Genomic DNA, 27,081 nt, shown 5'->3' with positions numbered 1-27,081 from the left:
AATTTCATATAAAAACAAGGGGTGGAAGATTGAGGGAAAATCCCATATAAAAACAAAAGCTGCCCTTGAAAGTGAAAGGGCGAGTCATCGCGGGGCCTGACCACGCTGCTGGCAGCCTCGGGCACCGACTCCCCAGCCCACGGCGGGAGCCCGGCGCAGGCTGCCACCCGCCCGCGGCCCCCCCCCCCCCCCCTGGCAGCAGCGGCGGCAGGGCGGGGCGTGTGCCCTTGCCCGAGGAGATGGAGGAGGAGGCGATCGCCGGCGCCCCCGGGAACGAGATGGAGGACATGGACTTCCTGTCTGGGCTGGAACTGGTCGATCTGCTGGACCCCCAGCAACCAGACTGGCCCCTGGAGTCCGGGCTCAGCTCGCCCTGGGTGGGGGGGGGGGGCTAGGACTGCGCCCTCCATCTTGCCCTGGGTCCTCCAGTTTTGGGGCGGCCACCATGTGCTCAGGAGAGTGCCTTCTTCCTGGAAGCCCAGGCCCCTGCTGGCCACGCCCAGGATTTCCGACTCGCGCCTGGCCAATCGGCGGGGCCCACTGTCCCCTCCCTGCCCTTACTATAAAACCCACAATCCCATCAGGCCTCGCTCTCTTTCGGCCACTGGGCTTACCGTTGTTGTATCAGTGAGTGTGGTCGGGGAGCCGAACTAGTTCGAAATGAAGGACTCTTTGCTTTTGCATCGGACTGACGGGCTCCCTGGGGGTCCTGGGAACCTTGAAATCTGGGCACAACTGAAAGCAGTCACAGCCCCCCAGAAGACATGCCTACAAACATTGAAAAGTATGGCCTGCCAGTTCAAAACAAGCAAAAGGACACAAAACAGTGACAGAAGAATGAAAGAACAGTATAAACCAGAGTTAGAAAAACTCATGAAGGAAATAACTCAGGAAAGAATTAGATAAAATCATCTTACAAATGTACACTAAACTAGAAAGAATATAAAAGTTAGTAAGCAAAACAGGTAATGCCTTCTGACAAACAGGAGGAAGAAAGACAGGACATTTCTATAAAGTAACCAAAAAATAAAGAAACTTCTGGTTCTGGTTAAGATTGAGTGAGTGTATCCTCTCTCTCCCACTAATTATAACTGAAAGTCCTGCACAAAAGACACAAAACAATTATCTAAGAACGCTGAAAAATAAGTGAAGCAGGTATTGAATCTAAGTTCAGCCATTAATGAGATTTGAACCAGTCAAGATAAAGAAATTCCAGAGTGACTGGTATGAATAAAGTGATATGATGTAATATAAGGGATCCCAAGGAAAAGCTGTGGTAAGGTGGGACTAGACACTAGAAAAGCCAAAAAGAGGCAAAGGACAAATAAAATGCCGACTATCTTTTTAAACCTTATCTCATTCTCCCCATTCCTAAAAGAATAACTCAGTTTCCTTCTCAGAACTCTGAACAACACTGTGTTCCTCTTACAGCCCTTTCCCCACTGAATCATTACTACTGGTCCATGCACCAGCCTCCCCTAGCAGACTAGGAGCTAAAGACAGAGAATATGGGTATCATACATGCCTGGCATAGTGCCTAGGACATAAAAGTCCTATCACTGTATGTGTAACGGAGGGAATTATATTTTCAAAAAGCCAAGGAATAACTTTGCAGGTGTTAGGGCACAGGGATAACATGAGGTGGGTATTTAAAGATTAGCCTTTCACTTGACTGTAATGTTGAGTCCAATGGAAACTAAAGCTGGACAAATAAATCCAACTACATCTCCAGAGCCCTAAAAACTCGATTGAGACTCAAATGCAGCTATAAATTCCTTATCTAAACATTTAAATACAATTTTTCAAATATGTTTCCCAGGTTTATCATTATCAGTCTTTTGATATTCAGGCATACCTCGTTCTATTGCAGCTCACTTTATTGTGCTTTGCAGATATTGCATTTTCTACAAATTGAATGTTAAAACCCTCCACCAGCAAAAAGATTACACCTCACTGAAGGCTCAGATGATGGTTAGCATTTTTAGCACTAAAGCACTTTTAATGTTTTTATTGATTTTTGGAGGGAGAGTGGGAGGGGAGGAGAGAGAGAGAGAGAGAAAGAGAAAGAGAGAGAGAGAGAGAGAGAGAGAGAGAGAGAGAGAATGAGAATGAACCATGGATGTGAAAGAGAAACAGATTGGTTGCCTCCCACATGTCCCCTACCAAGGATCGAACCTAAAATTTGGGCATGTGCCCTGACCCAAAATCGTCCGGAGCCCTTTCAATGCATGGGGCAATGCTCAACCAACTGAGCAACATCCAACAGGGAACCAATAAATACTTTTAAATAAGGTATGTACATTGTTTTTTTAGACATAATGCTATTGTATACTTAATAGACTATAGTATATATAGTATAAACATAACTTTATATGCATTGAGAAACCAAAAAATTCATAAGCCTCATTTTCCTGTAATACTGGCTTTATCACAGTGGTCTGGAATGGAACGCCAATATCTCCGAGGTAACCCTGTATACACATAGTCAAAAGTAAGAATTATACAATCTGAAAGAAAAAAAAAAGTCTCAGTCAAATTCAACCAGCTTCTTTTCACTGTGATTAAAAGGAAAGTAGACATTTAAATGGAGGAAGATTAGTATACTAATCTTGGAAGGTAGAAGGTTTCATAGTAGACAGCAGAAACATGGGCCGTGTAACGCCAGAACATTCTATTCACTGGAAGCAACAAGCCCTTCAAATTCTGGTATGAAATCTCCCTCCATAGTGAAATTCCATGTACTGTTCAAAGTATACTGACAACTGCATGACGATCAAAGGGAAAACACTATAAAATAAGTAAACCATACTACCCAATCGTGTACTGCAGCATAGTCTTTCACGGAAAAATAGATTTTAGAAGTAATCCATTTGCTTCTATACAACAAATTTTAGACAATCTTCAACTTAAATTAAAACCACACTTTCTTAATACAAATTCCTTCAGCTAAAATATACTGAAGGCTGCCAAAATGTACTGAGGGCTACTCAAACCTAAAAGAAACAACAGAAGTTTTGGGGGCCCTAGCTGCAAAATACATGAATTCAGCTAGAAAAGTGCTAGTGTATTTGCAGCCAACAGGAATCATGATTAAGCTACAGAAAGCCATGTTTTTCTTGTCATCTTTATTCAAGTATTTCACAGCAGTTATATTACAAATTACAGTAAATGTTCAAAATTCCAGAATTCAAAAATTAAATAATTTACTTCAAACTAATGTAAAATGAAGTCAAATGCAAAACATCAATTTAGCACAATTCTAAATAAACTACAAACCCAAAATAGACCCTTGTGATGAAGTCTACTTAAATCTAGAAAGTAGACACACATGACTGAAACCAAAGATGACTCCCAAAGTCTAAACAACCGAATGTACAAAATACAAAAGATGCAGGTACAAGCCCAAATTCAAGCGTACAATGTGATTACAAATGATAATTATAACAACAATGGCATTCAGCTACGGGACCTGACACTGACGATACTGAATAGCACCATAGCTGAACCAACTTAATCAAAAAGTGGGAGGATATTATGACCCCACTCCCTAAAAACAAAATCCAGTAAACCTACAAATACATTGGCATATGAGAAAAATCAAGTCATGAAAGGACGTAAAGCAAAACAAAACAAAACAAATTAATCACAGGTGAGATTCAAGCTCAAAACACAGTTAATTCCACAGCCATCAGTTTCAATCCTAGTGCGGTTCCATCTCTTCAAATAGCTCCCGCGGTCCCCACAGCTGAGCATTAGCTATTGTTGGGCTGTGCTGCAACACACATTTTATTGATCTGAGAGCAAGGTTTTACATAAGAGCTCATCATTTATAATGCTCACAATAGGAAATAAGAACAGAGGTCAATTTGTACATATTTTTGCCAATGCAAAAATTAAGAATTTACAGAAGGTAAACAAAATCGAGTCCACTTAGATGATTTCACAAGCTGCTTTAATCTACAGAACCACCAGATATCTGTAAAATAAGTGAAACTGATATAGTGTGTTTCTTTTGGGGAAGAAGGGAGCTGAAGCTCATTTTTCTCCCCTTGGCATTTGATTGGCTTTCTCTTTAAGACCTAAACTGTTCAAAGTGGCAGTTCCTATCATACTGAGGTTGCCTCCTATTTCTCCATCTATATTAAGGTTAAGGTTTTAAAAAATTTGATCTTTTGGAAGCATTTTAATGCCGAACATAAATAAATTTCCTTGTCAAACTCACTGATGGCTAAAATCTTAATAAACTTGTACAAATTTAGTAACTTACTAACAACATGTGCGTTTTTACTTTTCCTTTCACAAGTGCTGCTGTTACTTGAACAGAATGTTTCTGAATTAGAGTAACTGGAATAAATATTTAAAAAAAAATAGTGCAGCAAGAACCTGAGACTTGCAAAAAACCCTTTTACCAGAAACTTGCTACAAAAAATCTGCTACATCTTATTTCTTCATCAAATCTTTAAATTCTGTAACAATTTCCATCAAAATACAAAATGCTAATGTATTAGACAGCAAAATAGTCTGAACTGGCATGATGGTAATAAATACTAAAGAAAGCATGTTAATCCTCCCAATAATCAAATTAGAGGTTTCAAATAACCTCCCCTTTAAAATGGTTCATCGTTAATCGCACTTGCCCACCTTAAAAATACAGTGTGTCTACATGGGTAGCATCTTGAATTATATGACTAACTGAATATTATGAAAATTTTAGACTAGGTATATAGAAAACAAGTGGCATTTTTCAAAAACGAAGCGAGAACTAGAAGGCATAAAATGTTGCTGTTAATGCAAAGAAGCACTGGGGATTACTGCAGCAGCCTACGGCCACGCGGGCTTGCTGTGCTGGCACCCAGCACACGGCACAGCCAGAGACGGGAGACAAGTACCTTAGCTTCAGCATGTAAACGGTGGCTAAGTGATTACAGAACTCTGTAAACACTGTTGGTAACTAAAATACAAAAAGCTGAGGTAGCTCAGTATCTCTGCAGTAGTCCAAGACCATTCGCTTTAATTAAAACTCAAACTACATGTGTTGCATATATTGGAAAGACACACCTGCAGCTAATAGCTACAATGAATGAAGATATCAAGCCAACTTGTCAAAATTTTCTGCTTTTTGTTTAAAAATCATCTGATAAAAAAATGTCACTGCACTCCCTTTTGCCTCTTTGCACCTGCCTAGACGGTGTCTCCCAAATTTGTAGAAAGTTTTGTAAAACTAGTGACCCATAATTAATTTTAGGTAAGTATAACTCACAGAAATCATTCAACAAGATCCAAAATGGGTTCCAATCAAAATGAGTAGTTGTGAAAAGGTTAAGCTTATGGTAAGGGATTTAAACATTTAATACTGTTATTCCAAGAACCACACCAGAGCTCACTTGCAATTATGCATATAGAAAATGAATTTAATGGAGCTTCTGACAAAGTCCTCTCTTTTCTGTCCATTTGGCAAGCCCTGGCTTTAAAAACAAAACAGTACCAATTTACTGTACATGAAAATCATTCTCTGGGAGCTCAAACATGAGTAACTAGTAAATTGCCACTGACAGAAGAAAGAATGTCTGCTATTTATTTCTGGTCATCATTGTCGGTAATACCGAAAAGTGTGTGTGTTTTTTGGTGGACTGTGGATTTTTTTTTTGTCTTTGTTTTTTTATGTGTTTTTAAAACAGAAACAGATCATTCAGGAAAACTTACCTTTTTAATATATTATGTGGCATACCGAGTATCTTGACTGAGTTTTGAAAACAACATAGGCATTTTATACCAAAGCACTGGTTGCCTCTTAATGACACAGAGTATCAAACATTTTTAAGGTTGTGAAAACATTCTAATTCATTTGCTACAAACAAGCCCATCCTTTTGTTTAGCCTTATCTTCCTCAAATGAATAAAAAGGCACATTAAAGGCAGTTCTAAAGAGCCGAATCTAATTTCATCGAGTTTCTTCAGTTTCCCATCAGAATATACCATAGCCAACTCTTAAACAGGTTTCAGTCCATTACCCAGAGGAAAAAATAGAAACAAATATGATAAAAGGGGTAGAAAAGAGAAAAAATAGAACAGGTTGCCCACTGTTTAAACAATTCAACAGTTAAAACTGCCCCTGGATCCAGTTTCCCGTTTCTGGCCTGCTCCCTCCGAGAGAAGTCTCCGAAAGGGTGCGTGAACAGAGGAGCAGAAGTGAGAGCAGTTTCTGTAGCACCAAAGTCGCCAATCTGTGGGCTGTATTTTTTACTTGGGGAAAATACAACATGTTTCTGAAGTTCTGTTTGGTTCTTGTAGGCTGGTTGGTTTCAGGTACCTGAGACAATAGCACCAAATTCAACAGAGAGAAAGAATGAGAGAGAGCGCACTTTACACCTAGGCTCTGCCCGTGATTGGTGCAATTTGAAATCGAATGGCTCAGAAGACTGCTCTCTCAGGAGCAGATTGGAGAGGATAAACCACTCATCTTGAAAAGTTCATAGGAATGTCTCAAATGTATGAACTGTTCTTTCCATCTCCTACAAGAGAAAAAAAAAGTACATGACATCTATTAAAGGAAAGAAATGTTATTATGGGAAAATTAACTTTTTAAAGAAAGAATTTTAGATACAAGTTAAGCTTTAAGTATTTTTCTGATTACAATACCAAAGCTACTCTGTAAGACTATCTGCCCCAGACACTTCCAAATGCCTCCCATTTTATATGTAGGCTGATGAGAAGGACACTCATTAACATTCAATGAGTACTTATTACAGATATTGTACTAAGAAGTTTGTACGTACAGATAATTTGTCAACTAATAAGTTGCAGAGTCAGGATATGAATGCGGGTAGCCTCACTCCAGAGCCTGAGCCCTTTCTTACTCATTACATTCAACTAACTCCCAAAGCAAAATGGATGCGTTAAGTACAGTAAAACTTGTACCCAAAGTAGAATACACCCTGATCCCACTGCTATTCACTCAACCAGAGCTGGGGGGGGGGGGGGGGGGAGCCAGCAGTCACTGCCATCACCACCGCCAAGAATGCCACTGACTGGTGACTGTGCCATAGGTCCCTCCTCTCTCTGAAGAAGGCCCCTAGATCCCAGGGCTCCGAGTGCCACACTGAAATATGTTTCACTGCTGAAGAGCGTCCAATCCTTTCAAGCTAATCAAATTTCAATGTGAACAAAGAAGTTCTGGAATAAGGAAAAAAGGCAAAGAACTCTACCCCACACATTTCATTCTGATGGGCAATTATCAAATATATCTAATACATTTGTTTTTCCACCTCAGAAGATATTATAGTCTGAATTCTGTAGAACTAATAGGCTAAACTAAGAGATTATAGTCTGATCAAAAAGTTCTTCTGTTTGAACAACCAAAATCACTCCTGCTAAATGTTTCATCATGTATACCTGGGTAGGAAAAAAGCCAGGCTATAAAACAGAATATACACTATGCTCCTAATTTAAAAATCTATATGCACATGCTTCCACACACCGTGTACATGTAGACATTTTTTTTAAAGGACAGAAATTCCAAAAGATTATCACTGACTAAATTTCTTCTAGGTGGGAGAATATGGGTGATGTTTTTATATTCTCATTTGTGCTTTCCTAATATTTCTATACTAGAGGCCCGGTACATGGATTCACGCACATTGAAAGGAAATTAATTAGAAGGTGGCGGACGGGGCAAGATGGGTCCAACATGCCCTGGAGCCAACCTCCTGCGGTCCCTTCCCAGTGGCTGCACCTGGGTCTGCAGCTCAAAAGGCATCTGTGGAGTGAGCGGGGTCCCTCCGGCAGGTGGGGTCCCTAGGCCCGGCCTGCGGGGATCAGGCCAATACCGGCAGTCTGACATCCCCCGAGGGGTCTTGGAGTGTAAGAGGACACTGCAAAGTTGCTGTCTCTCGGCAGCTCCTGCATTGAGCGTCTGCCCCCTGGTGGTCAGTGCACATCATACCTACCAGCCGGTCGGTCGGTCATTTAGCCTTTTATATATACACTAGAGGCCCAGTGCACAAAAATTTGTGCAGTGGCAGGAGGAGGGGGTGCAGGAGTGGGGGGTGTCCCTCAACCGGACCTATGCCCTCTCACAGTCTGGGACCCTTCCGGAGATAACCACCTGCTGGCTTAGGCCAGCTCCCTGGGTGGCAGATGGCAGGACCGGATCCCTCACTGGGTCGCAGATGGCAGGCCCTCTGCCGCGCCGCCCTGCTGCCCACCGCACACGGCAGGCCCGGCGGGCGGTGGGGCGGGGCGGGCGGATTGCGATCGGCCAGGCAGGTGGCAGGGCGGGGCGCGGGGCCGTGTACACGGACTGCAGGCCCTGCCGGCCTCCAGGCCACACACATAGACTGCAGCCCCACCACCCGCCGGGCCACACACACGGACTGCAGGCCCCGCCACCCGCCAGGCCGCACACACAGACTGCAGGCCCCGCCAGCCACTGGGCCGTGCACACAGACTGCAGGCCCGGTGGGAGGGGGCACGGGGCAGGTGGATCACACTGTCTCGCCCTGCCTGCAGTATGCAAATTAGCCGCCATCTTTGTTGATGGTTAATTTGCATATCGTGCTGATTAGCCTATGGGAGGCGTAGCGAAGGTACGGTCAATTACCATGTTTCTCTTTTATTATATAGGACTAGAGGCCCAGTGCGCGAAATTCGTGCACTTGGGGGTCCCTCAGCCCAGCCTGTGCCCTCTCGTAGTCCGGGAGCCCTCAGGGGATGTCCGCACTGTGCTCACCAGCCATGAGCCCGGCTCAGAGCTTCTGGCTGAGTGGTGCTCCACCTGTGTTGAGCATCTGCCCCCTGGTGGTCAGTGCATGTCATAGCAACCAGCTGTTCTGCTGTTTGGTTGATTTGCATAATAGCCTTTTATTATATAGGAGGATTAGATAGATATTGTATAATGACAGTATAAATTCATAAAATTATGACAATGTGATTACAATCTTTAAATGCTCTCTTACTTGATTCAAGTCTAATCAGTATTCCTTATTACATATTGAAAATAATCACTTCCTTTACATATAAATCCTTGCTATTTTAGAAAAGCTCCTGGAGAGCAGAGACATTGTCCTAATCAATTTTTGCATCCCCAACACCAAGCACAGTATCTGGAACTGTAGGTCCTTAATAAATATTTAATAACTAGATCACCAGATAAACAAACTAACAGGCAAGTGAGCAAAAATAGTCTAATTAAATCACTTAGCCAGTTAATGAGTAGATGAGGGATTACATTTGCTCAGATGAACTCAAAAAGCAGAAGTGTGCCTTCATGATGTAATTTATATGAACAAAGATATAAGTTCATATTTATAAGGAAGAACTTTCTTATGTCCCAAAGTTGTTTAGAAATGGAATAGTTTACCGCTAAAGTGTCTAAGCAAAAGACAACTAATCCTTCACATGACTATTTTACAGAACTAAATCTGATTAAATGAGATGACTTTTTAAGTTTCCTTCTAACCATTAACTGGATGGCCAATAAGTCCCAGTGCCCATGTCAACTCCTTTCAATCAGTAGTAGGGGAGCATTAGAGACACTGAGTGGCCACGCCCACATTCAACAGGCCTGCATGATAAACCTCCTCAGTGATAAGCAAGGGAGGGGAGAATTGTCACCTGCTATTTTGTGTCAACCAAGAACCATGAATTTCTGTGTTCTGATAAACAAAAAATCCCAGATTATTTCTGTCCTGAAACAAAATAGTACTTAAGACTCTGTTCTTCAAATTATAACTTTTACTGACTCTCCTACTAATCTTAATTCTTCAAAACATTCTTCAGTTACTTGGCAAAAGATCTAAACTAAAATAATGTTTCCTTTGGACACGTAAAAGCCCTTATCTGTTTGTTCTCCAGATGAACCAGGCACTTACCTCAATAAGTTGTGATTTGTCATAATCTTTGCGGTGATGATAGATGCACTGACTAAGAAGAGAATACAATCTCTCAAGTTGATCAACTGTCAGATTGTTGCTTTTATCTACCAACAAATCAAGCAATTTCTAAGAAAAATTAGAAAAACAATAAAGTTTGATTTCACTATTCAAACTGAAACAGTTATATATTCAATGCTAGGTAATAGACACTTACAGGTGTAACACTGAACTGAGTTTAGAAAATTCTAGGGCTTAGTTTATAAGCAAGATAATTCTCATTTTTATAAATCCCACAAAGCATACATAACTCTTTTCTTTTTAATTCGCATCCAAGGATATGTGTATGTTTTTTACTGACTCTTAGAGAGAGAAGACGGGAAGGAAGGAGGGAGGGAGGGGAAACATTGATGTGAGAAAAACATCAATCAATTGCCTCCTGTATGTGCCCAACTGGAAATCAAACCCATAACCTTTTGGTGTATAGGACGATGCTCCAACCAACTGAGCAACCCAGCCAATGGCCATGACTCTTTTTTACTAGAAGCCCTAAAACACATATATTCCTAGTTAAAGCAAAAAATGATCAAAAAATGGACAAAGGCACCAGGGGGATGAGGGCCTGAGTGGGGGGGGGGGGGGGGGGGGGATGAGGGAAAAGGACACATATGTAATACCATAATCAATAAAGAGAGAAAAAAATGATCAAAACTAGTTTTATTCAGTAGCCTACAAAACATATTCAAATCTCCTTCCATTCATTTAAAACTGACTGGGAATAGCTAAACTTACCTTCAATCTCTCATGATCAACTATAAGAGGTGGCACAGGCTCGGATGGCTCTTCTGGAACCAGCTCCAGGGTTGTTGCTTTTGCCTGCTCTAAAATTAATTTACGATATTTCTTTACTTTAGAAGTACCTACAATTGAGAAAAAAATGCACTGCAGCAAGTAAAAGTTAAGAAGAATCAGGCTTAGTCAACTATAAATTCATTTAACCACCATAAATCCTTTTTGGAATAAGAATGTATTCATTTTGGAATAACAGTGTCAGCAATAAATGATTTTTTTTGGTAAGGATAAGTAACCCAAATTAAGGAGAACTAAAACTCAACGATGAAAGCCAAGTCATACTAGAAAATCATCTAATAAATATATTCACGAAAAGGAAGATAAAAGCGATCTTTACCTCTAATCACTAATAATAAACAGCTTTCACTCTCTTTGTGACAGCAATCATTTTAAAATGTGGAGCTTTCAGAACTGGAAGAGGAGAAGCTACCTACAAAATCAGACACTAACAAAATGAGGCCAGCCTGTCTACCTATCTGCCTCCTAATGTAAAACATTTTCCTGAACATTGCCTCAAATTTCTTATTTTTCTCTATTACACTGCTTAGAATTCTATTCTAAATTGATCTGGGTTATAACATTTATTTCTTAAAAATCTAGATCCATTAAAGGTGTAACAGGGCTAGTGATCTTTCCTAGCTTAGAGTGAATTAGTATAACCTATCAGTGGTTCTCAACCTGTGGGTCACGGACAATGAAAATACAGCCTGCATATCAGATATTTACATTACGATTCATAACAGTAGCAAAATTATAGTTATGAAGTAGCAACGAAAAAAATTTTATGGTTGGGGATCACCACAACATGAGGAACTGTATTAAAGGGTCGCAGCATTAGGAAGGTTGAGAACCACTGATACTTTCCTCCCAAAATCTTGCTGAGATAAAATGTACTGGGGGGGGGGGGGTTTTTTTTGAGGTGGCTGAGCATAATTTGACAGCACCAGGCACTTACGGGAGTAGGAGTAGAGGTAGGTAGACCACTGAGCCCTGTGCTCCCCTAAGTAGGAATACTCTAAGGCCAAGGGGAAGGAACACAAGACAAACTTAGACTATTTCAGAATTTTATACAGGACCTGGTCCATGTCAATGTGACTAAGGAGAACTTTCCTTTTCCCTCCTTATCCCCAAGTCTTTAAACAAATCCTTCTCATCAATGCCTGCTATATAGGTAAGTGCCGGGAGCCGGTCCATCCTTGCTATTTCAAGGGACCTGGCATATATGGCATACTGTTCTTAATATGTTTGCTCACCTTGGCACTATGTGTTTTAACCAAGGTCACCTCTCTGAGAAAGGTTGTTTCCCCAGGTAGGGATTTTCCCCTGAAGTTAGGGAGGGAATAAAACCCCTTAAGTAAGTGCCAGGCGGGTAATTAATCACTTAACTATGAACAATCATGCTTAAGTTACATAATCTTTACTCCCTGGAATGGAGATAAGAAACACCCTAACCTTTGGAATAGAGATTGATAGGATTGGAATCAACTGGTATAAATACAGATGTAACAAGACAACAAGAGACAGAACCTAGAAACAGAACCTAGACACAGAACCTACACACAGAACCTAGACACAGAACCTACACAGAACCTAGAGACAGAAGAACTTCACTGGAGAGAAAATGGCAAAAGATCCTGGACAGAAACTGGCCACAGAACCTAGAGACAGAACCTAGCGAGAGAACCTGGCTGAAGAACCTAGAGACAGAACCTGGCTACAGAACCTGAGTAGAACATGGCAAGAGAACCTGACTAGAACCTGGTGACTGAACCTGGCTGGAGAACCTGGAGAACCTGGCTGGAGAACCTAGCAAGAGAACATGGACACAGAACCTGGCTGGAGATCCTGACCAGAACTTCGCTGGAGATCCAGACCAGAACTTGGTTGGAGAACCTAGACAGAACCTGGCTGAAGAACCTGGCTACAGAACCTGGCGACCGAACCTGGCTGGAGAACCTAGCGAGGGAACATGGCTACAGAACCTGGCTGGAGAACCTGGAGAACCTGGCTGGAGAACCTAGCAAGAGAACATGGACACAGAACCTGGCTGGAGATCCTAACCAGAACTTGGCTGGAGATCCTGGCTAGAGATCCTGGCTAGGCTGCTGATCAACTGAACGCTGTCTCCGTGTCATTCCTTCTTCGCTGACTCCGTCCACACCTTTGGGGACCCCTGGACCTGCTGGGGTTGGACCCCAGCAGGTAAGTAATGAATCAAAATGTTGCCTTCAAAAGCATATTCCATAATACATCAGAGACATTTTGTATTTCAGACAGCCTTTAGAATGAAAGACTTGACCTACAGTTCAATTAACACTTGCTAGGAGTTTTGTTAAGACCATATTGATACTCATTATTATATCCATTGCCTTCTAGAGGCCTGAGAACTTCGATTAGGAACCACTGTTTGGTAACACTGCCCCAACAGTTACAAATGAGAACGTCAGGTAAAGCTTGACACAACAAATATCTTTAACACTTTTAGATCACCAGTTGAACCTTTTAGATATTTTCTGCAAGCTTACTAAAATCTCACAGCAAAGTAGCATTAAAAAGGACTCCTCCCTCAAACCTATTCTGCTGGATCATGTAGCTCTCTCCCCTTTTTCCACTCTGTCCCATTCATTACTTACCCTTAGCTTAACACATTTTTTAAGTTCTGTCTATATGACAGCCTAGAATAAATATAGCTCTTAAAACTATTTTCTATTGCCCTAACTGGTTTGGCTCACTGGATAGAGCGTCGGCCTGCGGACTGAAGGGTCCCAGGTTCGATTCCGGTCAAGGGCATATACCTGGGTTGCGGGCACATTCCCAGTAGGGAGTGTGCAGGAGGCAGCTGATCGATGTTTCTCTCTCATCGATGTTTCTAACTCTCTACCCCTCTCCTTTCCTCTCTGTAAAAAATCAATAAAAAATATATTTTTTAAAAAAACTATTTTCTATTATTAAATATAGAAAAAAAATTATTTAAGAACAGTACATCTCTCTTTATCCATTAAAAGAATTCTAAGACTTTGAGTAATATCTTCCTACTTCCTGATTCTGCTAGAGGGCTCAAAAAACTGTCAGCAAAAACCTTTTCCCACCTAATACAAATCCCAGGGTAAAGTGTATATTCCACACAACTGAGCACAATTTTTAGACAAAATTTCAAGATAGCCTCATATAAGAAGAAAATGTATATGGGATTGTTTATATCTCTAACTCACCCCATCCCACAATGGGCTAAAAAATAATGACAAACAAAGTAGGGCTAGAGATCCTCAACTCCCCCTTTCTGCTTCTTCTTAAAAGAGTCACACAGCCATAGGAGGTCAGGAGCTGGCAGAGTGCTCTCACTGAAAGAACAAGGCAAATCTGACAGCGAGGGTTCTGCTGCCTTCCTCTACCACTGACCCTACAAAGCAATGGAGCCTCTTAGGCTAAACATCCCTCAGATTCAACTACCCGTGACTGCTTGGAATGAATACTCCTCAGAATATGCCAGGTACCAGGAGAGGCAATTAATATACATGACATATGTGGTCACTGCAGTGACACCATTCTCAAGTGAAAAAACAGGGTTGGAGAGTGTAAGTACCTAGCTCAGTCACATGATTATAATGAACAGGAGTGATAATTTAATGTGTCTACATGACTTGAATATACCTCACTGCTGTAGTATCTAAGTCATCTCAAACCACCCCACCCCATCCCAGTAATTCTTTTGTTAGAACTCCATCTTCTTAACACCTGTGGATGTATTCAACTTTTAGTCATAAATCCATTAGGATAGGGATGATCATCAAGTGGGAGCCAGAGTGAAAGCGGCCAGGAAAGCAAAGCATTCTGGATCACACACCTTTTGAAATGTTCCCCAAAATGTAGTATGTATATGCACACTTTTGTAGGGAAACTAGAAACTAGAAAACTAATTAAATTCTCAAAGGGGTATAGTTAATGGGCAACCATTGTTACTGAGGGCTAGACAAAATATGCAATTAATTAACTCTGGAGTTTAAAACTTCAGAAGATTCATTAAAATATTATCTCTACCTTCTTTATCCAGTTCTGCGTCTTTAACCTCCACATCGGGGCCAGGTTCTAACTTCTCATTATTGCTACATTCCAGTGCTTCTAGTTTCTCAGGATCATCTCCACGATTTTCATTAGAAGCTTCTGGTTTCTCTCTGGACTGGTCCTCCAGAAGAATCTTCTGTTCAGAGCTACATTTATCCCCATTACTGCAGAAAGGAACGACTTCTGCTTTGCCATTCTGACACTCCAGAGCTGGGACTCCTTCAAAACTGTCAGTGGAGGCCTCGCCATTGAGGCAACTTCCTTTAAGGAAAGGCTCTTTCCCAGAAGTCTGTCCTGGATTCAGAGAACTGCTGCTGTGGACGAGGAGAGACTCATTGGAACTTTCCTCTTCGGTAGATGCAAAGTTCTCCTTTGTGCTCGCTCCACTGTTAAGCCTCTGCCCCTGGTCCATGTCCATGACATCACATGATGATTCATCATTAGTCATAGACAAGTCTCCAGTCTCCTCTCCATTTTCTTCATGGCAGTCAGTGCTTACCTCAAATTCTCCGTTCTCTAGCAATTTCCTGCCCTCTGTATGATTCTCATAGTCTGCAAATTTGGTGTCCTCTTCATCTTTTTTTAAATTATTGACTTTCCTTTTCTTAATAATTCCTTTACCCCACTGTGATCGCCGCCTCGATTTTCTCCGAACTCGAACTATTTTACAAGGAAGGAAAAAAATATACGTAGAACTTGGAATGCAATACTTGTTTTACAATGTATATTAACTAAGACCCAAAAGAAAGTAAACCCATACCAGTGTGACACACAAGCAAAAACTACTTGACACCCTCGCTGACTAATCCTCAGAACTACAAGTGGAATGGATATGAGGTCAGGGATGAACTCTGGGGAATAAAAATCTGTTCAATTTATTTCTTATTTACTACCCAGCATTAATTTTTTTTCTATTACCCTAGACTCCAATTAATAGCTGTTCCTAATTCCTAACATCCAGGAGCCCAGAATATAATATACACATTTAGGAACAGACCACACTCCCAGTCTGCCTGGAAGATTTGGGGCACCAGTCCTAGATTTCTACCAGGAAGGTGCTTGCTTTGCCATGAAAAGAAACAAAGCATGATCCAGTATGTCGAGACAGAATAGTTATAGGTATCTCCAAAAAAACCTCTCCACTGCCTCTCCTTCAGAAGACAGAAAAACCACAGTTAGTACGGTCATGGAGAGAAGCCCCAGGAAGGTTATATGGTCAATCCAGTTTGCTAACTATTAGCCTCCTCTACCACAAATGGTTCTCCTAGCAACACCAATTTCTTGCCAAGTTATTTCTGAAAATATGTAGAAAAGTTAAGCCCTCTGCTATCAAGGTGGCAACAATAACACTAACAAAACATTGAAAATAAATGTTTGGTCAGTTATGTTTCACATAACTGAAAGACCTACCAAAGTTGTAGGGACTAAACTTAGATGCTAGAAACTATCATGTGCTTTCTGAGTAGACAGCTGGCACTTCCAGGTAATGATGGACCCAGGAATCTTTCATTTCTCATGTAAGCAAGTCTATCCCACTGTCCCTTATATAAGCAAAAAGTTAACTCTTATTTTGCAATTTGGGACAGATGCATTAAAAAATTAAATATAAACGTTATTAATTATAAACTAGTTAAACTAAACACCATACCTATCGTTTCTGGTATCTAACACCAAATTCTAAATATTGGTTGGTTGAAAGCCATCAGGGTAAAAATAATTCATTTCTTTCCCCAAGGCTATAAAAGGTTCCCCACCTCTGCTCCAAACTGTTAGGTCTTTATTACCTAACAAGTCACTCCTGACATTATGGCCTCACTTATTCTCCAACCATGTAACCAACTATACTAATGTTTCCCCTCTTCTTTCCTCATTAAGCCATGAAACTCCAGAGCAAGAGGCTGACCTCTGCTCATTCAAGAGCCAGCCCAGTTACTTGATATGTATGAGGTACACTAAGCAAAGGCCAGGAGCCCTGTTGAAGGAAATTTACTGCTGGCACTTTCATCTCAGCTAAGAACAGAGAAAATGTCCTCATTTTGGGGGAGGTCAAACTAGAGAAAATTTCCCCCTCCTTATATAATTACTTCTAACAGTTAGCATGGCTTTAGTAAAATAAGAGAAATATAAGCTCTACCAGAGTAGGGATTTTTGTTTTAGTCACTGCTAATCTCCATTGCCCCTGGTATGTGGTAGGAGTAAACATTTATACTATTTCCTTTTTCAGGGATGCTTTGTGTGAAAAGCCCATTTAGAGGCACAATCTTTAGAGTCAATTTTTATAGCATCTCTGAGCTTGTTTCCAAAACTAAGACCTTAGGAAAGCAACTCTGCCTTAGACATTTAGATTTATGACTTAAGTAAGTTAATGTTAAACAGACAAATGGTGAGTCACATATGCCATCTACTGGTGAGAAAAAACAAAACTCAATTGCAGCTTAAAGCAGCTGTCACCAACCGGTGGTCTGCGGACCACTGGTGGTCCATGAGGTCTGAAAGGTTGGCGACCACTAGCTGAAAGTAACATTTTAATATTCAAAGGAACTTAAAACTGTTTTAGTTAATAAGTATTTGTATTAGGTGCAGAGAATGTAAAGGATTTTAAGTTTTAAATTAAGAGTGTTGTGTCACATAATCCAGGTACAACTAGGCCAAATAACTTTAATCAGTTTCATGGAACTAAATGCACCGCTAAGTCCTTCAAATTTTCTCATATATGAATGCCTTATCTCAAAGAGGACAAGCTAAAAGATAGGTATGGCCCATTCATTCAAATGCAATGCCACTTGTGAAAGAACATATTATGACCAGCTTACTGACAGCTGGAGCAGTATTACACCTTTACACCAGAAGAACAGCATAGGTCGTCCAAGGATGGCTATCTTCAGTAAAACATCAGGACTGTATTAGAAAGATGCTATGTTAATTAACATACCATTTAGAAATTGTTTTAGATCAGCATGAATAAGAAAAAATGAAAACCTAAACACTGAGTATTCCCTCTCTAAAAATATATCATGAACAAAACTAGATAAAGAAGGTTGTACCAATTTTTCAAACTGAGCACAAAATATTCTCTCAACTTCCTGCTGTCAAATCAGCCACTCTCTTCAGCCAGTTTCCATTTTCAACCATAAAGACAACATCCTGCATAGCATACAGCAAGGGGCTGGAGTTGCAGATGAGTGGATAAAAAATCTATTGGCTTTACATTTCTATCCAAATACCAAAGTTTAGAACTAAAAATATTCAAACCTAGTTCAATTACAACAGCAAGTACTGAATGGGGATAGCAAAAAGCAAATAAGGCTAAAGAAATATACTTCTGATTCAGCCTCTTACCCCACAAGCTCTTCACCTCTGAAAAGAGAGACGATTAAAAGAGCTGTGGGAAAACAGCAGCGCTTTGCTTTGTGTACCCAGTGCCTAAGCAATCCGCATCCTTCTCAGTTGTTCCCACTACTGGATAACATGATCTCAAATACACGCACATTTATTTGCAGAGTTGTGCCAGGCATCCATTGGATTTCTTTGTCTGTGCCGAAATGCCTCTTCAACTCTAGTTTCTGTCTTCCGAGCTCCAGTACCATGAGGATTTATTTGTTCTGCTGTTACCGATAAGCCTGCAAGCAGAAGATAAGCAACACCTATTTAAATATTCCTAGCTACATAAACCAACAGGTTTTAAAAAAATCATCTGAAATACAGAACCAAGTTTTAAAGTCATTAATTATATTTGGACAGTTTGTAATTTGGATGAAAATACTATCTTTTGTTTTAAGATGGGAAGGAAACTAGATATAAAATCATAAAAATAAAATAACTTGGCAGGCGATTCTTACACTTAAGAAGGGACACATTTCACATTTTTATGACTGTAGAGAAATAAGATTATATAATGTTTAAAAGTTATGATTTTTGCAATCTTAGAATGTGTGTTTTGGGGCCAGTAAATCCCATTCACATGAACTGTTACCATCTGACATTAGCTGCCTATCACATCACACTGCAGTGATCTTCATAAGAGTAACCATTCCATCTCAATTTTCACTAGATTTCTTTGTTCTATGTGATCCTTAAATGTTGATGTTTGCCAGGGTTGTCTCTGGAATCCTTTTTCTTCTCACTCTAATCAACACCTTCCACCACAAAGTATCCTTCATGCCTTCAGCTTCTACTACCATTTTATAATAACTAGAGGCCCAGTGCACGAAATTAGTGCATAGGTAGGGTCCCTGGGGCCTCCCTTCCCCAGCTGCTGGCTGGGGCCTTCCTTCATTCCATGCCACCCCCTAGTGGTCAGCATACATCATAGCAAGCGACTGAACTCCCAGTCTTCCAGTCGAACTTCCAAGGGGACACTTTGCACATTAGCCTTTTATATATATATAGAAGATTCCCAAATCCACATCTTTAGCCCAAACATCTCTTGACCTTTTCTAATCCATATATCCAACTACCTATTTGATATCTCCAACTGGATATTCTAAAGTCATGTCAAATATCTTTCCCAACAAAAACACCTGTTCCTTCTTATATATTCCCTATCTCTATTGGCAGTATTAGCATCTACTAAGTCATTAAACCACTAACATGGCCAATTTTGACTCTTCCTGCCCTTCCTTCCTTCCAGTCACATCTCTCAAATTAATTCTATCCTCATCCCCATTTCACTAATTAAAACTCTGAACTACTCCAAAAGCTGTTACCCACAACAGTTTTAAAGTTCAATTTACATAACATAAAAATCACTCATTTTAAGTATACAGTTAAATGATTTTTAGTAAATTTACAGCACTGTGCAATCACCACAGCAACCCAATTTTAGCTAACTATCCCAGACAACCACTAATCCACTTTTTGTCTCAATGGCTTGCCTTTTTGTGAGTATTTCATATAAATAGAATCATACAATATGTGGTCTTTTCTGACTGGACTGTTTCACTTAACAAATGTTTCTGTAGTTCACCTATGTTGTAGCATGTACCAGTACTTTGTTCCTTTTTATGGCCGAGCAGTATGCCATTATATGACACACTCTATTTTGCTTACCCATTACCAGCTGACAGACATTTGGGTTGTTTCCAGATTTTAGTTTCTGTGATTAATGCTGCTATGAACATTCGTGTTTAAGTCTTTATGTGGACATATGTTTTCATTGCTCTGGAGTAGATTCCTAGGAGTAGAATCACTGGGTCATATGGTAAATGTTATGTTTAACTTTTTAGATCTGCCAAACTGTTTTCTAAACTGGCTCCAACAGTTTCTTAACTGGTCTCTCATCTCCCTACCCTCCACACTGAGCCCTTGCTATTTCCTGCTGCCAAAGCAATTTACCAAGCATTCCGGTGCTTAAAATACTTCAATGACTCCTACTGACTATGGCAGTGGTTCTCAAACTTTAGTGTATAAAGAAATCTCTTGAATAGTTGTTCAAGTGCTGAGCTCTCAACCTTACTACTCTCTGAGAATTTAATTTACTAGGACCAAGCCAATGTGGGTAATAGATACACCATTTTGAAAAACACTGGTCTGTAGGATAAAGTCCAAGCTCCTCAGCATGGCATCGATTCATTCATGTATTTATAAACCTGTTGCATATCAGACATAGCTCTGGGGACTGCAGTAGAGCTATAGGCACGACATTCCCAGCACTAAATAAGGAAGGGAGAGACAACAACAACAGCAAAATGCCAAGTGCTTATGATGACCAGGGCCTAATGAGATTAGGTGGCCAGGAAAGGCCTCTGAGGAAGTAGAAGAAAAGCTTCTTCATTATCTCAGTGCCCTGGACCCAGCCCACCTCTTGAGCTCTAAATCTCACAACTCTGTACATCTTCAGCAGTACCAAACAGTTTGCAGTTCTTCTAATATACCACGTGATTTCACATCTCTGTGTCTTTATACAAGCTACTGTTGGCTGTGCTTAAAATACCTCCTTCTCTTCTGTCACCACCACCTTTCCCTACTCCACTAGAGACAACACTCCTATTTCCTTCCCCAAACTCTGATCAAAATGCCTGGTCCCCCGCCCTAACTGGTTTGGCTCAGTGGATGGAGCGTCGGCCTGAGGACTGAAAGGTCCCAGGTTCGATTCCGGTCAAGGGCAAGTACCTTGGTTGCGAGCACACCCCTAGTGGGGGGTGTGCGGGAGGCGGCTAATCGATGTTTCTCTCTCATCGATATTTCTAACTTTCTATCCCTCTCCCTTCCTCTCTGTAAAAAATCAATAAAATATATTTTTTAAAAAATGCCTGGTCCCCTACCAGGAGGTCTCGGCCCTGTGCTATAAACACACTTCAACAAGTGCATACACCACACTGCACTTGATTTGTTTTAGATTTCACTCTTTCTCCTACTAAAGTGTGAGTTCCTCAAAGACAGGATTTTTTAGTGAATTAACAAACCACATTCACTAATTCTTATTTATATTAACAAAATTGTCCATAAACTTCAATAGGACAAAAAGTACCAGTATTGGGTATAAACTCATGAAAAATAAACCCTCTTCAGGTATGAAAACCATTAAGAACAGAAATCAATAATTAACAAAGATAAATTCCTGCAAAAGAAATTTCAGTACGAAGCACTTTATTTCAGCAATTTGTGCTGTTGCACTAAAACTTTCACGGGAAGTAAAGTTTTTAAATGTCTGAGAATTTTCATGGCACATATCAGTATCAGAAATTAAGTAAAAACTGTGCCTCAAAATACATTTTTTTCACAATATCAGGAACCCTAAAGAAACAACATTCAATGATATTCAAGGACTCGTCTTTAGCAGCAAGTTCATTTCTATAGCTTACCTCTTTTTATTCTTGCTTCCTTAATTTCTTCACAGAGTTTATTAAATTCTGGATCCAGTTCGGCTGCAATGATGGCATGCGCAGTGTCCTTCAGGGTACAAGCCCTGTGTCTAATTATTTTATCTGTTAAAAAAGTTGGTATACATTTATTATATGTACAAATGAAATAACATTAAATAAGGGCACTTTAAAAAGAGAAGGAATACGAACATTTAAATAACAGTGTAAAAAGCATTTCTAGGTGAGAAGTTTATTTAAATGATGAGTAAAATATAAACATAATAAGCTACTCAATCAAGTTGATAATTCTCTGAAAACTACACTTTAAGAATTTCAAAGTACTAAGTCTATTTAATAAGTCATTACCTCAAAGATATAAGGCTTTATTTTACATATTTGATTTTAAAATGTATGATTTTCAATAAAAATGTTTAAAAGATTTAGGCCATGGTCGGCAAACTGCGGCTCGTGAGCCACATGCGGCTCTTTGGCCCCTTGAGTGTGGCTCTTCCTAAGCCTTAGGAGGACCCTAATTAAGTTAATAACAATGTACCTACCTATATAGTTTAAGTTTAAAAAACATGGCTCTCAAAAGAAATTTCAATCGTTGTACTATTGATATTTGGCTCTGTTGACTAATGAGTTTGCTGACCACTGTTTTAGGGTATTCACCATATGCCCAGCACCAGAGTTCCCATATCAGGAGTGGGAAACGTCCGGCCTGCAGGCCATATGAGGCCTGCAAAATCACTTGGTCTAGCCCTGCCAAGGCATTAGGAGTGAGTTAAATTGATAATTTTGTATGGCCCGAGAATGATGTTGTAAATATCCAAATGGCCCTTGACAGAAAAATCATTTCCCACCCTTCCTGTAGATGGATACTGAGAATTCAGATAGTCTTACATAATTTTCTTCATAAGTGAAAACTGGTCAAAACTGTGCTGAAGAATATAATGACCCTAAGTAAGGGTGACCTTTAAAAACTGTGACAGAAACAGGCAAATACAGCAAGATACTCTAAGCAAAAGAATGTAAGATGGTATAAAAATTGTAGGAAGATCCAGGGGAGAAGTGCTCCCTTGTAGGTAGGCTATACCTAAAACTGGTACTAAAAGGAGGTTCTCAGTTATCCACTAATCCAGAAATCCTCATTCATAAGCAATACAATGTAAACAGCGCCACCGAGAGCTTGCAGCTCGGAGATTTTAAAAGCCGAGTAGATATAGCAAAGACGCTTATTTTGTAACAGTATCAAAAACTAGAACCCAAATCTCAAAATAACATCAGCATTTTCATCTCTAGTAAAAACAAAAAGTATAAAGATAAAGACATATTTTATTTACCAGAGGCCTGGTGCATGACATTTGGTACACGACATTCATGCAGGGGGGTGGGGGAAGCCCTCAGCCTGGCCTGAGCCCTTTCGCAGACCGGGAGCCCTCGGGGGATGTTCGGAGCCCTCGGGGGATATTCGACTGCTGGACATCCTTAGCACTGTGGCAGAGGCAGGCTGCTGCAGGCGGGCTGCTGCGCTTGCCAGTCATCAGCTGGGCTTGTGGCTGAGCGGCACTCCCCCTGTGGCAGTGCACTGACCACCAGGGGGCAGCTCCTGCATTGAGCGCCTGCCCCCTGATGGTCAGGCGCACCATAGCAACCAGTCCTTCTGCTGTTCGGTCGATTTGCATATTACCCTTTTATTATATAGGATAATTTTCGTATCAGAAAGTCATAGTTCATTATGGAAATCTTACAAAAACAGACATGCTGTTCTCAAAAGGCAACCACAGGTGTATTTCCTTCCAGTACATTTCTCTAAACGTTCATTCAATAAATACTGTCAACTGTACCAGGAACTGAGTCTGTGACAGCTACACAGTGGTGAACAAAGCAGACATTTCTCCACTTTCCAAGAGCTTTTCAACTACTACAGAAAGGAGGCATTAACCAAGTAATCTCTCAGACACACATATAAACACCTCCCTACCCCCACCCCAAAACCACTACATAACAGCTAGGATAAAAACCTACAGGGTATTGGTGTGGGTGCCAACTGAGATTGGACAGGTCAGGAAGAGGCTCTCTGAGACAGTGGCATTTAAGCTGAGACGAGCATACATTGAAGCAGCCACTGACAGAGCAGAGAATAGCCAGTGGCAGGTTCAGAAAATACTATGTGAGAAAGTTCTGGAGTAAAAACATCTCAGATATTTCAAGAAAATGAAAGATACCCTGGGTGCTTAGGACACAATAAGCAAGAGGCAAACAGTAATCTGGTCATATTTAAAGGCTTTTAGATTTTATCCTAAGAGAGCAATGAAAAGTCATTGAAAATATCTGAGGAGGAAAGTAACATGACTTAAAAGAACATCTTCAGAAGACCTCAGTGTTTAATTGTATCTCTCTATATATCTCTTTGCAGTTTTGTCAGTTTTTGCTTAATGAATTTTAAGGCTCTGTTATCAGAGGCACAATTGTTTGCACCTGTTATGTCTATTGGATGATTATGAAATAATTCTCTTTATCCCAGGTAATATTCTTTGGCCTGAAATCTATATTGGTATTTATATAACCATACCAGCTTTCCTTTGCCTTGGTATTAGAATATATCTTTTTCGTACTTCTCTTTTAATCTCTTTGTAGCTTTATATTTAAAGTGGGTTTCTTGTAAAGGAGCCTCATTGGCGCAGCAGGTGGTGTGTCAGTCTCTTACACTGACACACTAAGCAGCATATGGTGAGGTCTTTGCTTTTTCATCCAATCTGATCATCTCTGCCTTTATTTGGGATGTCTAGGCCAGGCATCAGCAAGTTTTTCTGTATAGGGCCAGAGTAAATATCTTGACTTCACAGGCCATAGGATCTCTGGCAAGTACTCGAAGTTGCCCTTGTAGTATAAAAGCAGCCACAGACAATACTGTTTTCTATATACAGTATATCATGTCATCTACAAATAATGAGTTTTACTTCTTCCTTCCAATTTGGATGCCTTTTATTTCTCCTTCTTGTCTGATTGCTGTGGCAGGACTTCCAGTACTATGTTGAATAAGAGTGGTGAAAGCAGCCTTAACTGGTTTGGCTCAGTGGATAGTGCATCGGCCTGTGGACTGAAGGGTCTCAGGTTCGATTCTGGTCAAGGGCATGTACCTGGGAGTATGCAGGAGGCAGCTGAATCGATGTTACTCTCTCATCCATATTTCTAACTCTCTATCCCTCTCCCTTCCTCTCTGTAAAAAAAAAAAATCAATATATTTTTTTTAAAAAAAGAGTGGTGAAAGCAGACATCCTGTCTTGTTCCTGATCTTAAGGAAAACGCTTGTACTTTTTGCCCACTGAGTATGATGTTGGCTGTGGGTTTGTCCCATAAATGGCCTTTATTACACTGAGTTAATGTTCCTTCTATTCCCACTTTGCTGAGAGTTTTTATCATAAGCGAGTACTGGCTTTTATCAAATGCTTCTCTGCATTTATTAATATGATCATGTGCTTTTATCCTTCATTTTATTTATGTGGTGTATCATGTTTATTAATTTGCGAATACTATACCAATCTTGCATCCTCAGAATAAATTCCACTTGATTATGGTGTATGATCTTTTTAACATACTACTGGATCTGGTTTACTAATATTTTGTTGAGGATTTTAGCATCTATGTTCATCAGAGATATCGGCCTATAATTTTCTTTCTTTGTAATGACTTTATCTGGTTTTAGAATTAGGATAAGGCTGGCCTTGTAAAATGAGCTTAGGAATCTTCCCTCCTCTTGAATTTTTTGGAATACTTTGAGAAGGACAGGTGTTAGTTCTTCTTCGAATGTTTGGTAAAACTGAATTGTGAAGCCATCTAGTCCAGGACTTTTGTTGCTTAGGAGAGTTTTATTACTGCTTCGGTTTCACTGGTTGTAATGTGTATATTCAGATTTTCTAATTCTCCCTGATTCAGTTTTGGAAAATTATAAGTTTCTAGGAATTTACCCATTTTGTCCAGATTGTCCAATTTGCTGGTGCCTGTGGTGTGGGAGAGGGAGTACGCACAGGGGTCCTGACAGCTGTCCCTTCTGCTCTCTTCCCAGAGCCATATACCCCACTCTCTCCTCATGTGACTCTAGTCCACTTTGCCCTTCCTCTGCCAAAGCCCGGGGTGATGGCTGCATATGAAGTTTTGTGCTTGAGTCTTTTAAGAGGGTGCCTATGTCTTTAGCAGATTGCTGTCTCCTCCTGGCAGACAGAATCCCAGATGATTTTTACAGCCAGATGTTACCTGGCCACCTCTTCCTAGCTCTGGTGCTCTGGGCTAGGGAAAACAGCTTGGGGTTGAGACCCCACATTCCCCAGGGGGAAATCTTTGCAGCTGAGCTAGCCCTCCAGTATCTCAGCTGCTGCCCATGGGAGCAGGACCAGTCCCTTTTCACATCTCCACCCTTCCTACCAGTCTCAATGTGGCTTCTTCTGTAAATCCTTGATAAGACTTGTCTTCAGCTAGTCTTCAGTTGGTTATTCAGGTTGATTATTCTATGTTTTAACTATAATTATTATAGTTTGGCCCTGGGAAAAGGTGAGTATAATATCCATCTACTCTGCCACCATCTTGGATGTGCCTAGATCAGTGGTTGGCAAACTCATTAGTCAACAGAGCCAAGTATCAACAGTACAACGATTAAAATTTCTTTTGAGAGCCAAATTTTTTAAACTTAAACTATATAGGTAGGTACATTGTTATTAACTTAATTAGGGTACTCCTAAGGCTTAGGAAGAACCACACTCAAGGGGCCAAAGAGCCGCATGTGGCTCGCGAGCTGCAGTTTGCAGACCATGGGCCTAGATCATTTACTTTTAATGTCATTTATGTGATTATCAACTTGGTTATTTATTCTCCTTTTCTTTTCTTTTTTTTCGCTTCTTTTGGATTGTATATTTCTTTTATTCCTCACTAGAGGCCCAATGCACAAAATTCGTGCAAGAGTAGGCCTTCCTTCCCGCGGCTGCTGGCACCAGCTTCCCTCTGGCACCCAAAACCCGGGCTTCCCTTACAGCCCCGGCTTCATCCAGAAGGTCATCCAGAAGGATGTCCAGCCTAATTAGCATATTACGCTTTTGTTATTATATATTTGATCTCCTTGTTGGCTCATTAGCTCTAATTATTTGCTGCATTATTGCCAGCCCTGGTGAGCTTCAAGGAGCACCCCTTTTTTTCTCGGTCTCAGGTGGTTCCCTCGAGTGCACACTGATCAGTTTAACTCACGCCTAGAAGAGTGTCTGCACATCTCCAGAGTGCTCTCTCCATACAGCTTGCTTCTTTCTGGTACTTTGCCCTGAAAACATTGCCTGCTTTGGCCTCCTACATTCCCAGCTCTGTCTATTTTCTTAAGGATGAATTCTAGGTTCAGCCTAGGTTCTTCCTTCCCGTGCCACAGGCTGGAAACTTTCCAGGCAACTATAGTGCTCAACTTATTAATTTCTCATCTTTTGGAAATCACTTTACTTTGTTTCCTGATATCCA

General features: G+C 40.6%; 1 protein-coding gene across 12 annotated transcripts in view; it reads right to left on the bottom strand.

Moving 5' to 3' along the window:
• Nucleotides 1–3,106: 3,106 nt before the first annotated feature.
• The window catches only part of ATAD2B (ATPase family AAA domain containing 2B), a 127,156-nt gene continuing 103,181 nt past the window's right edge, over nucleotides 3,107–27,081 (bottom strand). For 8 of the 12 annotated variants that reach the window (XM_036335225.1, XM_036335227.1, XM_036335231.1 and 5 more), the window contains 6 exons: nucleotides 21,586–21,708; nucleotides 18,271–18,402; nucleotides 14,759–15,442; nucleotides 10,661–10,788; nucleotides 9,869–9,997; nucleotides 3,107–6,511 (listed from right to left, as the gene is read on the bottom strand). In XM_036335225.1, coding sequence (XP_036191118.1) covers nucleotides 6,470–6,511; nucleotides 9,869–9,997; nucleotides 10,661–10,788; nucleotides 14,759–15,442; nucleotides 18,271–18,402; nucleotides 21,586–21,708 — 1,238 coding nt within the window. In that variant the 3' untranslated portion in view covers nucleotides 3,107–6,469. Of the gene's footprint in view, nucleotides 6,512–9,868; nucleotides 9,998–10,660; nucleotides 10,811–14,758; nucleotides 15,443–18,270; nucleotides 18,403–21,585; nucleotides 21,709–27,081 lie in introns of those variants that run through there. The other 4 variants (XM_036335228.1, XR_004971922.1, XM_036335237.1 and 1 more) reach the window with 4 other exon arrangements.

Source organism: Myotis myotis, unplaced genomic scaffold (genome assembly GCF_014108235.1).
Source record: "Myotis myotis isolate mMyoMyo1 unplaced genomic scaffold, mMyoMyo1.p scaffold_m19_p_14, whole genome shotgun sequence".
NCBI classification, from domain to species: domain Eukaryota; kingdom Metazoa; phylum Chordata; class Mammalia; order Chiroptera; family Vespertilionidae; genus Myotis; species Myotis myotis.
The sequence above is the reverse complement of the archived record's forward strand: the minus strand, read 5'-3'. Positions and strand labels throughout refer to the sequence as shown.